Genomic DNA, 14695 nt, shown 5'->3' with positions numbered 1-14695 from the left:
CTAACAGATGTGGTATATGTCTAGGAAATCAAACCGACATCGAGACCACTCTAGTGTAGCATTGACGTGTTATGATCGTCAGGACGGAGATTGCCATGGAAAGGAATGGTAAGCTGCAAAGCAACTCGCGGCGTGGATCAGTGATCCGTGTCTGTCTTGGAATCTCGGAGCTCAGATCCAGGCCTTTTCAAGAAAACACACGGGAACGGCACCGATATGTCCGTCCAGTGCCATGCCTGTGCTCTCCCGCAGAGCCGTCTCTACGTCACAGTCAGTGGAAACAAGGCTTTGCTTCCGCATTTTCTTGCGACATACTGGAGCGAGTCCAAAAGGCTATTACCAGATCCACTGTTCCCCGGGCACGCCTAAAGCACCCCATGTTTGTTTTATTTTGTTTCTTATGTTTGTTGCATGCAGGTGCGTCATGATTCTACGTCCCCTGTCGTGCGTTTTACTCCAAACTTGACATACGGATGACCAAGGCAGCGAAATGTGGAGTGGTCCCTTGAATGTTGGTGATGTTGGTCCTTCCATCGCTCGTCATTCATATCATCGAAAGTACGAATCCCTTGCCTACGCCCCGGTCCATGTTTACACTACTATTAATCCATTGTTGTATATTCCACATGCCTTCTTTGCGTTGTCCTTTGGCCTCCCGAAGTCGGGCACTAATGAGCCAACTCAATGAGCGTCACTCGACTTTCAGATCCAGACCTTCAAGTGATACACCCCCTCCTTCCCCTCCATCTGTCTTTCCACACCCCCAACCATGTCTGTAAATGTTTTTTATCCTTGTGTATACTCGCCCACATCGAAGAGATATGAAACTCTCAGAATATGTCGGCTGCAAACGAGACGACACTCTATATTGCCTTCCAAAGTGGCACCGCCATTCGTCGAGGTCGAGACAGTGAACATGGGATATCGTATATAATCTCCTGGTCAGAACCTCGCGTGCCAACCTTTAAAGTCAAAGAATGGTTGGTTGATCTGTCCGTCGCGTGGTTTTGGAGCTGTTTACTTTTATTTTTGTTCCCGCAACACTAATCACATTTCTCTCACACGGTTCTAACATTGTGTCCTTCCTTTCTGTCCTTACTTATACAAGGCGTTTCTATTGCCCTCCCTCCCTCCCTTTTTCTTCATAGTTCCTTCTTCTTCGCTTTCTCCTCGGCCCTTCATCCCATTCTCCTCGTTGCTGGTGTTGCTTATATCAGTGGGGGGCTAGATTATTGCTCGTCGAGTTACTGCCTTTGTCTCAAGTGACACCGGTCAACTTCGCGCCCTGAGCTTGCAACTACGTTTACTCCTCGTGCGGTCTTTGCAGAACTTAAAAAATAAATGTCACAATCTTCACATATGGACGGCAACGGAACGTCTGGTGGAGGGACTGCCGGCTTGCTGCCGAGCAATGAGACCGCCCAAAACAGCAGTCACCCGATGGGAGACCACGGCGGCCATGGAGGCCACGGCGGCGGAGGTGGCAGTCCCTTCAGCCCGGCCCAAGCAGCGATGTTTGCCGCCCGGCAGGCATATAACGAGAGGACAGCGACATATTATGCGGCCGCCATTTGTGGTCTCATTGCCGTATTCACATTCCTGCACTGGTCTCGAAAACTCGCGAGCCGATCGCCGTTCATTCCGGCCCCATTGGCTCGGCCCTTTGTTGTCATCTCCCGACGTCTACGGAATCTCCTTGTCCGCCCGGCGCCTGGCCTGAATTCCTCTGGCCACGGCCTTCTCGTTGCGGTCTATGTGGCCATTAACCTTACCCTGATGCTTACCAACGTCGACAAGTCGAGTCTCAGTCCCGAAGCGTCTCGGTTTGGCTGGTGAGTGTATTTTATTTCCAAGTTACCTTTCTCTGCGCCTCTACTCCCTTCTGTACTCATTGCTGACTCCTGGCAGGCTCCTTGTGACCAACTTGTGCTTCGTTGTATTTCTCGCTCTGAAAAATACCCCATTGGCCTACCTAACGTCGTATTCCTACGAACGGCTTAACTGCCTGCATCAGATTGCAGGCTGCACAACATTTCTGCTCATGGTCATCCACGCGTCCTCGTACACGGCCTTCTTCTTTCACCTCGGCAAGCTAGAGGTCCTGCGCGAACATGCGCAGATTGCGGGCATGATCGCGGGCTTCATGTTCCTCATCATGGTCACGGCCGCCCTTCTGCTGCGCCGTTATGCCTACGAAGCCTTTTATGTCATGCACTTGACGGCGTTTTGTGTGGCCATTGTCTGCATCGGGTTCCACCGCCCGGATATTCACACGCGCATCCCCGTCGTCTTGTCTCTGACGGCAGCCTTGTTCGCCACGGACCGTCTCATCCGCGTCAGCCGTCTCTTGCTGAACAGCACAAGCAATGAAGCGACCATCTACCCTTTGCCGAACGGAGGTACGCGGATCCTTCTCGCTAAGAAACCCCCACGGGCTGTCCCTGGAAAGCATGTCTTGATGTGGATTCCAGCCATCCGCACGTTTGAGATGCATCCCTTTACGATCATCGACACAGAAGCTGCCAACGGCTCGACCGAATTTGTCGTCAAGTCCTACAACGGTTTCACCCGAAAGCTTCATGCCCAGGCAACGGCAAACCCTGGCCAAAAGCTATGGGCTGCTGCCGAAGGCCCCTACGGAACCTTCCCCGATCCCATGGAATACGACAAGATTATTCTGATTGCCGGTGGAAGCGGTGCCAGCTACACCTTTGGATTGGTGGGCAACATGCTGGAGCGAATGGATGCCCAGTCTGCCAAGAACATTGTGTTTATCTGGACGGCGAAAACACAGGGTACATTCTCTTCTTCTTTTTTTTTCTTTTTTTTGTTTGTTTTCTTTTTTTGTTTGTTTCTTTTTTTTTTCTTTTCTTGAAAGCAAAACGCTAATAAGTCACCCAACAGAAACACTCAGCTGGTTTTCCGGACACCTCGACACACTTCGCTCGCATCCAAACGCGCCGAAAGTGCACGTGTCGCTGTACGTCACGCGTGTTCCGGGATCGTCGTCGTCCGACGAGGATATTAGAAATACAACCGGGAACCGCGTCGGTCGAACGACGACACGCTTTATTGCAGGCGGAGCCACCGCATCGACAGCAAGACGAGCTGGGCCGACAACACTCGCAAGGGAGACGACGACGCCTGACCTGCACCACGACAGCGACAAGGAGATGGCTGAGGAGAAGGAGAAGGTGCATGTCGTGCAGAAGGAACATGCTACGAGCCGAAACAGTGACGAGATTGGCAGTCCCAGTGCGGATGCCAACGTAGCGGCGGACCTGGAAAAGGCAACGGCAGCAGCCGACGCTGCCGCCGCTGCCGCCAACAGCGAGGCCAACGGAACCGAGTCACAGCCTCTGCGCCACTCCTTCTCGCCGGGCCGCCCCGACGCGGAGACGGTGATCCGCACTGCCGTATCATCGACGGCGCGAACACAGCGTGTCTTGGTCGCAGCCTGCGGCCCGCCGACGCTGATGAAGACGGTGCGCAATGCGACGGCCAAATGCATCACCAGCGATGGGCCGAGCGTCGAGCTGCACTGCGAACAGTTTTCCTGGTGATTGAGATGACTGTGGCGCTCTTGGTGATGCTGGTGCCCGCTTCGACAACGTAGACGTCCTCTATATTTTCGAGCCGGTAACCTATTCCTATTTCATCGGTTATTGTTTACCTGACTGTGTGGTTATATACCAGTTGATGTTGACGTGCTTTGCTTGACTTGTATATTCACGTTGATGCACGACGATTTATGGAGATATGGGGTGTTTATTTTAGGTCTGCGTTTTGCGTCCAATCCCTTTTTTGCTTTGCCATTTCACTTTTGCACATTGGTGTTTTTTAGACGCTTTTGCTCTCTTTGTTTTTCATCGTCCACAATTTCGACTCAACGACTCATGGTATATAAAAAATCAACGCTTACCCAACCAGGCCTTGCATACATCACTGATGTTCCTAACTCGACAAGACAGCTGGACCACCGCAGAAATCAAAGAAACGAGAAGCTTACATGATAAAGAGAGCAATATCGAATTTAAACATCGTTACAGTGCTTGAGCCGTTACCTTTACAGGTTATCTTCAGCAAGCTTATCTCTCACAGCGTATCTCTGCTCGTAAGCCCCCCACAGCCTCTTCACATGCATATCTGATGCACAACGTAGACGCATAGTGTTTTTACACACCTTCCATAAGCAGAAGGAGGTCTGCCAATGCTGTGACCCTATCTGTTGGCCTCATTTGTCCAGCATGTCACAATCTCCTGTTGGAAGACGTTGACTTTAAACTCTTATGGTTAAAGTAGCCGCTCAGTCAGATTGCTAGCTTTCTGTTGGGAAATCTGCAGCTCGTTTTTGGTGGATTTCAGTACGGAGCACGGTTACGACAATGGGATCAGTTGTCTCGATTCCTAGATGTCCTCGTCTTTTGTGTCTTGTGATCTTGATATTGCTCCTGCCATTTGGTATGGCGCACCCAGACTGCCAATCACAGAACCACTTTCATCTCACATTTTGTATCGCGGCTTTTTCGGCATCTTCGTACGAACGCTTGCGACCATCTTTGGATTTTCCTATTTTGGTTAGTCAGGGCCGCTGAAACGAATCTAGACAGAACGGTACCCCACTTGTTTACTGCTTGGGGAGAGTTGGCTTACTCTGTCTGTACGATTGTGTGACCCCGAGATTCCCAAGCTCCATGTCAGTGTGAACCTTAAACTCGTCTGGCGATAGCACGAAGCCAGTGGGATAGGCCAGGAACAAAAGTTTGTAGTAAATAGGCTCGACACGAAGCGCACCGCAGCGACAAGAACGAAAAAGGACCTGGCGGGCCAAGACTTGTCAAGGAGCGCTGATCAAAGGCTTATTGAGCCTGCGCCAAGACAAATAGCAGCAAGTTTTTGGCACACATTTGGCACTGGACCCTTTTCTTGGTACTGTCTCTTGGCCCACAAAAGAGAGTACCGAGACAGCTTGCGGAGAGTCGGCCACTGATTTAGTTGCGCTGTAAAGGACCGTTTCGCCCAAATAGGAAACTGAGTACATCCAAACAGGGGAAAGGTAAGTCATAATGACACGAACAAGCTGAACAGCCAAAACGCATCGAATGCCTCTGGCAATGGGGTTGTCCAGGTTGAAAAGTAAAGAGGTCCCAGTGTGCGTTGAAGTCTTCTGTACCGTCAACTCGCCTCCTCTGGAAAACTTGGAGGATGCCAAGACAATAGTGTGGGTACCGGGTCCTTCCCTTTTTTTGCATCAAAAGCAACCAAAAAATGGAGACTGCCAAGACAGAAAGACAACCTGTGGATTTCGGCAGGTGGTTCTCTCCACAAAACGGGGGTTCAAAGTGAAAGGCTCAAAAAAGAGAAAAAAGAGACGCGCGTCGTGCAATCTGCCAGAAGATGGACAAGAATGGGGATGTGGTATCGTGACGCTAGATGCTTTCCACCAGTGCCTGGAGCATAGTGTACGACTTACTCTGAGACACAGTCGGCCGGGCCATGTTCGCTTTTACTCTTTTTCTCTTCCTACAACTCATGACACAAACAAGCCGTAAAGTCATACTCTCCATGCGCACTGACTTGTCTCTGTAACATCGCGTACAAATATTCTGACTTGTTTTCTGTTGAATGTTGAATAGACAATAAATATTTTGGGTATGTTTTGCATGAGAGTATATGACATGCATCCGGCGTAAACAGTTAAGCACGCAATGAGCTATGGGTAAGGGTAAGGGTAAGGGTAGGAAAAAGTACCTCTTAAATAAGAAACGAGACAATAAGAAGTGGAAGAAGAAAAATGAAGAACATGAACAAATGCCGCCAATGAAAATGAGAAGAAAAAAGTGACGACAGAAACGAAACAAAAAGAGCATGAAGGGAAACAGAGCATGAAGGGAAAAAGTACAAACGATTACGAAACCCAAGAAAATGCCCATTGAGAAAAAGCAGACTCAAACGCCATGTGCTTCTTTATCGCCCCAATGCGAGAGAAACAATGCCAATAATGCTGTCGAGGTTGTGTAGAGTGTGGAGGGTGGTTTCGGTGTGTGGTGTGTGCGGTGACAATGTGCAGGGTACATGGTGGCAGCTTATTCTCTTGCGCTGCTCATGCCCACATCGTTCGCGTTGTCCGCGTTGTCCGCGTCGGAGAAGATGTCCAACCGGTCCAGCTCAATGGCATCTTCACCCATTGTGTACGTACGGCGGTCGAGGTCCGGGTTTGGTCCGGCACCGCCGTCTCCATCTTCGTACGGCTCACGCCCGTCTCGGCTGCCGCGCCTCTACGCCGGCAGGAGCGGTTGTGGCTTCTCTTGCTCCTCGTTGAGGACGTAGCGGACAAACCTCTCCGTCAGTTCGCCGCAGTACGGGTCGACGTAGGTCGTCCACAGATGAGCAGCAAAGTAGTTCAGCGGGATCCACATAACAAGCGAAACATAGAGGTGCATCATGCCCGGGAAGGGCGTTTCGTGCTGCTGCGGCTGGCCCTCGGCATCGAGCGTGTCAGGCAGCGTCTTGAAGCCGTACAGCATCCAGGCAAGGACGCTGCGCAGGAGCGGGCCGTGCAACAGGTAGACGGCAAAGGACTGCTTGCCCAGCCACAGGAAGGCCCGGTTCGACAGAACGTCGCGCATCTTGGGTGAGAAGTGCAGGCCCATGGCAATGAGCTGGACACCGAGGCCAGAGGCAAAGCGCGGGTAGTCGGAGCCGGTGGGCAGGACGAAGGCGAGGACCGCGTGGAGATTACGCGACCAGCCGACGCGTTCGGGATTGGACTCCGGGTACGAGGCGACAAAGGTGCCGAGGACAAGGAAGAAGGGGGAGAGCACGCGGGTGGCACGCGGATGGTCGTTCAAGAACTTGTTAGCACTTGGGAGGTTCTGGAGATCCGACAAGAAGACGCCGAAGAAGAACTGTATGCCACAGGTCGGGTCGTTGGCCAGGATAAAGTACAACCACATGGCCATGGCCATCATCATGCGGTAGCGCGGGCGCACATGAGCCGTGGCCAGCATGAAGACGTAGACCCAGAAGCTGCCCAGGAGCAACGGAAGCAGGGTCCACTGGTTGGCGTCGTACTCGTTGCCGCCGAGCGTCCAGGTTGCGATAACGCTATTAAGCAGGCTCCGGAGGGCGTGCCAGAAGTTCGGGGCCGGCGTAGGACCCGTCGCGCGGATCCACCAGCTGTCGCAGTGGGCGGCGGTGTGGTAGGCGCCCAGCTGGCAGGCGAGCCAGGTCAAGAAGGTGGCAAAGGCGGCCGGCAGGATCAACCGGGGCACACGACGCAGGGCGGACTTGCCCATGGACTTGAAGGCGGCGGACTGCTGGCCCTGGTGGCTGAGGCGGATGGGCTTGAGGGCGCAGACATAGCCGGTGACCATGGCGAAGACGGCGACACCGATGCGGCCCTGGAAGAGCACGCGGATGAAGGGGTACTGCACAACTCTTGGTGCTGCATCGTCGTTGTCTGTAATGTCGAAGAGCAGCAGGTCGAAGGAGCGGCTCAAGTGTGTGAGTACCACGAGTGACGAGGCCAAGCCACGGAAGCCCTTGCGTAGTCGTTAGCAGAGCGTCCTCCCTTCGTCAAGGCTTATGATTCTTTGTTCTTTTGCTTCTTCTGTTTCTTCCTCTGCCCACGAGCCGGAGATACTTACGTCCACCCATTTTACATTTCCTTCTTTTCCGATCGGCATGATGGGCTAATTTGACGGTTGTCGAGAACAAAAAGAAAAAAAATAAATTGAAAGTCGTCTCCCAGTGTCCGTTCGCAAAGTAGTCGTTAAAAGGTACTAGAAACCAGTCTGGTCGCAAAGAAGAGAGGTGCGTATCCGATTCCGGCCCTTCTTGGCTCGTCGAGAAATCACAGAGTGTAACACGGTGAATACGAAACGCGAATAAGCCTGCTAGTCGGTGCGGAGATTCAAAGGCGGTTCGGCTTCACTTTGAGTATCATATGCTCGTATGCAGTCGATATAACGTCGAACCAAGAAGCCAAAGAACACGTCCAGCCGATGTCGACACGGAAGAGAGCGAGAAGTCAATGTCGTGTTTGCGAGATGATAGTGGGCGTAATAAGAGAGCGTGTCGTATACGAGTCCAAGCAAGAACATAAAATCGAATGGCCAGAAAAACAACATAAAAAGAAAACCTGCCTGCGAAGAAGTGACGGGTAGAGGAGAAAGAAGAAGAAGAAGAAGAAGAAGAAGAAGAAGAAGAAGAAGAAGAAGAGAAGGATGAAGAGAAAGACAAGAACAACACAAGAAACGAGTGACTGTCGGGGAAGGAGAAGAAGATGGAGAAGGGGAAAGGGGGGAAGGAACAAAGGCGGAGGAAGGAAAGCACGAGGCGACGAAGAAGGAAATAGAGGAAAGAACAGAAGAAGCAGACAAGAAGGCGTGACGGGACGTCGATAGATAAGTGTGAAGAAGAGAAAGCGTGCTCCGTAAAACGAGAGGCAAGAGCAAGAGACCAAGGCTACGAAAATACTTTGCGGGTCCGACCCTGCCAGGAGCCAGTCTACCTAGAGCAATGACGGTGGGACAATCGGAAGACCACCAAGATGAACAAAAAAAAAAAAGCAAGGAAAGGAGACTGAATAGATTGATTGGCAGCGGCAGGCTTGGCTAGGGGGCAAGTGACATGCAGCTGGACACTGGGGCCCCAGTGAAGAACGGTCCTACGTAAGATAGTGACCTGAAAGAGGCAAGAAGAGGGTCCTAAGATACAACTTGCCGCGCAAGCGCTTTCTATGAGCGGGTATCTTATTTTACTGTGTCCGCGTAACTTCCCATCTGGGTTCATAGCCAAGTCAGCCTCGCCATATGCTCTTTCCCCTTTCTTTGTCCTATCGTGACTTCCTTTGTCGAACAAACCATGTGAAGGACTAAGATACAATCCAATTCATCTCCTCTCCTATAGCGTAGTCTGTGTGTCAAAGAGGCGACGTGTGTTTCGGTGCGTTTTGGCCGTATATGTCGTACTGGCGGCCGCGCTGCCACTAAGAAGAATGGTCACACTTCGACGTCCCTCCTATTCTAAGCTCCATGCCCAGCCGCTAACGTCCAACCTTTTCAGCCTATGGGGCATTTTTTTGTCTGGTTTGAATCACAGGTGTCAGTTAGCGGGCGGTGTCGGCGCCTCTGATGCTTACGATGTAATTACGACGTACATTTCTGGCTTTTGGGCAGACGATTGGTCGGTTTGCCGTCGTCTTGTGTTGGCCATAGTGGCCTGTCAAGGCTTTTGGGGCCGCTACAGGCAACAAGTCCCTGGTGTCTTTCTTATCGTCGTCCTTTTTATGCCTGCCACTTGGTTTTTTCGTCTTGTCTGTAAACCTTCTTTGCTTCTGGTCCACCGCCGTCAAACACGCCGGCAAAACATCGCCTTTAGCGTTTTCTGGAAGATGGACCTGCATCGGGATCGCCCCACGCTCTTGTTGCCCCATTGTACCAACCTTGGGGCCGGGATACCAAGGCCTAGGCCATCTGGAGGCCCTGGGACAACTAGGTTTGTAGAGCCACTGATGTTGTGCCTTTCTCCAGCAATTGACACACCCTCGTGAGCTGACCTGAGCAACGACAAACAAAATCTAATCTTTAGTTCTGACCTCCTGAATGTTGCCAGGCGTAAGGCGACCTAAACCCTGGCCCGTCTCCTGAATATGTGCTGGGACATTGAGAGCGTGCCACGGTTGTGCTGCCGTGGAGTTTGGGGTGATAGTGGTCTTGGCATTGTGGCTCGCAAGAGTGTATTTCGTAAGTGAAATGAGATAGAACAGAAAAAGAAAGACACGAAAATGAGAGCGTCGTTTACTAGCTGTTGGGGCCGGCCATTTCGGTGGCCATTTCGCATTTCGCATAGATCCTCGTTTACTTGGCCCGTTGTGTCCAGCTGGGTGCTTTGCCTTGTTTTGGGCCGCTCTCTCGTTCTTTGAGGCTTGTGAGCTCATTGCAAGGTGGTTCGAATGCACGCCAAGACAATTGGAGACCGGGGGTCGCACTGCTTTTCGTCCTGCAATTTTCTTGGCTTGCCACTCCTCATACAGCAAACGCGTTACGGAGTAGACCACGGCGAGTGAAGAGGGGAGGCTCCAGTATTCACTACTATTAGCGCGGGGAGAAATCTCCAAGCGATGAACAGTACGAAATAACAATCTGACAAAGCGACTTGAAGCGGCGATCATCGTCGTCATGATTGGTGCTTGCGTGAAAGCAGGGCCAGAGTGCCAGGGATGGTAAGGAAGAGTCCAGCAGGTTTTGTCGCATTGCACATCGGGTCCTGCCGCCATCCTTTCCTTGATGTGCGCTTCAAAAGCCGGAATCCCTCGTCTCACCCGCATCCCTTCTGCGTCTCACCCGCCTCCCTTCTGGAAAGCTACAAGAGCCTCTAGCGCAACGCTTAGTTCGCCTGATGGAGTTGTCGGCACGTCATTTTGAATCCTAACCCGCTGGCGAGGCGAGGAGTATGATCGCGTTGCATATTGGCCGTTGTCGCGGCCGTCAAAGCATCGTTTTCTCCGTCAGGGACGCGTGTCCCTTGTGCTACAACGTGGGTTTGTTAGATGAGCACAACGTATGTCCGTGGAGACTAGTGAATAGGGGTTAGACATAAGGGTTCCTCGCGGACCACGCAGGTACATCTGTATTGGCTGTATGGATCACCACATCCTGAGTACTCTCGCATTTTGAGTTGTCATAGTCAGGGTCTCCCGGGTCAACAGTTTCGCTGATTGCAATACCTGTCCCTGCTGTCCCGTTTTGGAGCGAATGGCTAGTTCTCCGTCACGCTCTGTCGAAGACAATGGGCGTTTGACACAGGTGGAGAAATATCGTAGAAGAAGTGAGCAAAGATTAGACTTGCACATCTCACAGCCGTCGCAATCGTCGAAATCGGCAGTGAGCAGTGTGCTGGGACAATTGATGGGTTTCAGCCGGTTATATCACGCGCTGAGGTGCCAAGATTTTTTTTTCGTATCAGGTCCCAGCCTCCTCCCGCAGGGCCTTTTTCGTGAATACCATACCCTCCCCGCAACAAACGCACCGCAAAGATGGTGTGGACGAGCCGAAGCCGTCATGTGCCTGTGGGGCTGTAGAAAACAGCACAGTGGCGCAAAGCACGTTGTAAAATGTGCGCCAAAAGCGACCCTGTAAGATGGCATGACGTCTAAACAGTTGTGTTTCTTGCATCGTATTGCCCCGCGGGCACATGCGAGGCAGTTTCTCTTGCGCGGTAAGGCAATAAATATGAGCCTCTCGTCCTCTTCATTTTCCCAGTAGCCAGGATTCGCGTTGTGGTTTCTGTTTTGCCGGAATCTCTTCCTTCTTAACTAATATCGGCGCCACAGCTTGTCTACCTAACCCAGCCGTTCTCGAAACGAGGCGATTGGTTGGGACCTCGTATTCCGATTAGCACGACACACGACTGCTGCAGGGCTGTGGCGGGCTGTTGCTAAAGAAAGACATTCGACACCTTACCCAAGGATCGCGGGGACTGAGGGCATAATGGCGTGGCGAGTGCCTTTCCCCGTATTGTAAACCCGCGTGTGACGACGTCATTTCAGTCTCTGACTGCAAACTAAGTTTCCGACTTGGGAAGGCGAAGATATCTAACAACCTTGCAACACCAATGATGTTTCGTTGCCACAGCTATCAGGTCGCCAAATGGAATCAACGACGAGTGCCCTGTTTGCAGAAAATGGGATCTAAAAAAGAAATATAAGGTTAGATCTGGAGTTCTCAACGACAAATTGGCTTTTGTTTCAGCATCCGTCGTTGGCAGTGTGCCTTGCTAAGACGACTTTGGTTCAACGGCGGCATCTTGTCTGCTGCAGAGCAAAGAAAAGAAGGGTCTAGCGTCGGCTTCCCAAGAGTGCTGAACTCAACGCATCGAAACGGAGCCCCCTTTTCCAGCACTGCGCTGTGACAAAAGCGCCAAGCCGTCGCGCCAAACATTCGACCCACACCGCCAGGGTCTGTTTCTTTGGCTTTCTCTGAGCCGAAATAGGTGGCGTAAATGCCCAGACTGGCAGGGGTGCGGAGTCCGCACAGGTACACGAAAGGCCAACTACCGATCTCCGTTTTTGATGAACATCCGCCGTTGTTCCAGCGAACGTCCGGGGTGAAATCTGGTACGGGATTTCCCTCCGACAAAAGTAGGCGAAAGACCTGGATTTCATCAATCTTCATAAAGTGTCCTCGGACCTCGGACTTTGAGTTCATCAACCGGTCTTACATCCGCCTCTTGACTTTGAAAGTAGTGACTTGCGTGGTACTGGTGTGTTGTCGATGTGAACGAAGAGGGATACGAGCATGGCACATGCCTTGTCTCTTCTTGCGACGTCAGGTGCAAGGATAGGCGCGCATCCCTAAGTCGCACAGCCTCCTTTTTTGACGAAGCCAGATTCTCATGCTCCGACACGCGAATTTCACATGACACTGTTGGAAACAGAGTCGCTTTCTCTCTGATGCGGTCGGTTACAAGCTTGTACAACGCCGTCGGGTGTTGTAACTCGTGGGGATATGCCCGCGAAAGAGGCGAAACCCGCGCGGCGTCTCATAAAATCGACGCTCCGAAGGCTCCGTGTTGGCTTTGCGAAAGCAAGCATGACTTAGAACCGCCAGATTAATAGCTCAACGAATTGGAGTTGACGATACTATGATGTCACCTGGTCGGCGTTGATGTTTGTTGTTCGCCAACTAAAGCATAATTGTCATGCTCGTTGCTGAGTCGGCATGGTGCTATTGAGATGTAAATGTCCGTGGTCCGGAACCATATCCAGTTGCATATACTTTCGAATGTTAGCCCATAATATTCTAGAATCTAGCATGGTGAGAGTGTGCGGCCCGAGTGCTGCTTTGCAGCACTGGATCCACGTCACGATATGTGAGTCCGTCGGATGCTGCACTGATATATGTATTTTAACGCCAAAAAAAAACGATTAGGATCAGATCCCGAGCTTGTCCGTTCAGGCAGACGATTGGAAAGAAACGGACATGAACTCGCCAGAGTTGCGTTTGGCAGTCTTACCCGCGATTGTGCCTGCAGGGCTCACGATGGAGGCATCACGGTATCGAACCACACCACAGATGGTAGGTCATTGTGTGTTGGATCGTATCCTTGCACTCGTCTTGTACCTGTGTCTGTTACTTTCGCTGCGGCCGGGTCTGAAAATAAAAGAGACGATAGCGGGAGGTATGTAAAACATCTTCGTTCAGGACCTTCTGACTCTAGACCATATCCAGAAACCTGGACGAAGGAGCCAGAAGTGTGCCGAACTGACAAGTCCGTCAGAGTTTGAAGCACCGACAGACAGCTCGAGGCCGATCATCACACACCCAAGGCTCTTGTTGGCATATCTTGCCCGTCCTCCGATACTTGCATGTCTGTTTAAAATGCCTACAAGACAGTTTTCGTGAGCCAGAGCGAAGGCTCAATATAGGGTGCCGATGATCTCTGACTGGCAACACGTCCATCATATCCAGAGCAGTACCTCTAGTCTAGCAACTTTCCGCTGGGTTTCGGCTGATGCTCGGCGTGATGACCACAGTTGCAGCGCTATCTAGAGGCGAAAGCAACGACAGTCGGCGGCCGGTCAGCATCGCGACGACTGTGACTGTAGGAGTGTGACGTATGCGACGTCACGGGCGCGCCGTTTGGTGGCGGCCCGGCTATGAAGACCTGCAGGGAGGAACCTTGATGAATTCTTGGCTAACACATATGCCTGGGTGGTTCTCTTTCTGCGGTCGGCCTAAAGAGCTCTCCTTTTGTTGTTTGTTATCACGACAGAAGCTTTGTGCATCACATCTCTCCATGTCTCCAAGTCTCAGTGTCTCGTCTCCATATTCACCTCTGCGCCCGGTTCTCTGTCACCCAGCCCACGAGACCAGCAAGGTGTGAACTATGCAGCTTTTCTGCTGTGTCGTGCTGGCCGTGCGAGTGCAGCGCTGTTGCGATGCGTGTGCCGCATATGCTGTTCACCATGGTCGGAAAATGGGGTGACACCACGGAGCTGCGCTTGTTTGTGTTGTGGTATGTGGATAGGACCTGCCCCTTTTCCTAGAATAGAACGACCATGGGAAAGGAAGGCACGATGTAGGTGCATAACTTCTCATTCGGGAAGTCGTGATGAGAAGCACAAACTACCTCTTTCTTCTTTTGTCAGGTTACATGGCCGCTGCAGCAGGAAGGCAGGACCGACGGACACAGTTGGCAACTCCTGAGATGGCCGTTCTGCCGTGCTATTTCGGGATCTAAGAAATGCTGTTGTTTTTGACATATCGGGGCATCGAGCCGCCAAGTCCTTTCATCCTACTCTTTCCAGCACGACACAGACGCGTCGACTCTCGAGGCCAACTCTACAACGGTCGTGCTGCCAAGCTCACCGAGTGCGACAAGGACAACGAGAGATACGCAAATTTCAATCGGTCATATGTGCTGCCCTTCTGCTTGGCCTTTGTCAATGTCACCAGGCACGCACGCGCTTCGATCCCAGTCAGTCACTTGTGTTTCACTCGACCATCGAACCCCTCCAAAGCGACCTTCCGTAAAAGTGACTGGCGGCAGGGGGTCATGTTGCATAAGAGTGTGATGATGAACACGATTCGGTCGCAGGTGAACTGTCAACGTGTGCGCATCGTGAAAAAAAAAATGAGAAAAAATATACTGACGAAGAAACACACAATCTCAGATCACTGGCTTTCAT

At 51.7% G+C, this 14695-nt stretch overlaps 3 protein-coding genes across 3 annotated transcripts; 1 reads left to right on the top strand and 2 right to left on the bottom strand.

Moving 5' to 3' along the window:
- Positions 1-1341: 1341 nt before the first annotated feature.
- On the top strand, positions 1342-3563 carry SPSK_08697 (uncharacterized protein; the record flags this gene model as incomplete). The annotated part of the gene is made up of 3 exons (XM_016735285.1): positions 1342-1832; positions 1909-2795; positions 2905-3563. 3 exons carry the CDS (start codon positions 1342-1344, stop codon positions 3561-3563), a joined length of 2037 nt encoding a protein of 678 aa, XP_016587374.1.
- Positions 3564-6086: 2523 nt separating this feature from the next.
- Positions 6087-7688, bottom strand: SPSK_09083 (Acyltransferase family protein; the record flags this gene model as incomplete). The annotated part of the gene is made up of 3 exons (XM_016735663.1): positions 6087-6276; positions 6340-7544; positions 7650-7688. 3 exons carry the CDS (start codon positions 7686-7688, stop codon positions 6087-6089), a joined length of 1434 nt encoding a protein of 477 aa, XP_016587373.1.
- A 1895-nt stretch (positions 7689-9583) lies between these two features.
- On the bottom strand, positions 9584-10282 carry SPSK_09790 (uncharacterized protein; the record flags this gene model as incomplete). Its single annotated transcript, XM_016736360.1, has 1 exon — positions 9584-10282. One exon carries the CDS (start codon positions 10280-10282, stop codon positions 9584-9586), a length of 699 nt encoding a protein of 232 aa, XP_016587372.1.
- Positions 10283-14695: the final 4413 nt, after the last annotated feature.

Source organism: Sporothrix schenckii (assembly GCF_000961545.1).
Source record: "Sporothrix schenckii 1099-18 chromosome Unknown Cont44, whole genome shotgun sequence".
NCBI classification, from domain to species: Eukaryota; Fungi; Ascomycota; class Sordariomycetes; order Ophiostomatales; family Ophiostomataceae; genus Sporothrix; species Sporothrix schenckii.
Note: the sequence above shows the minus strand (reverse complement) of the source record. Positions and strands in the feature narration are given on the sequence as shown.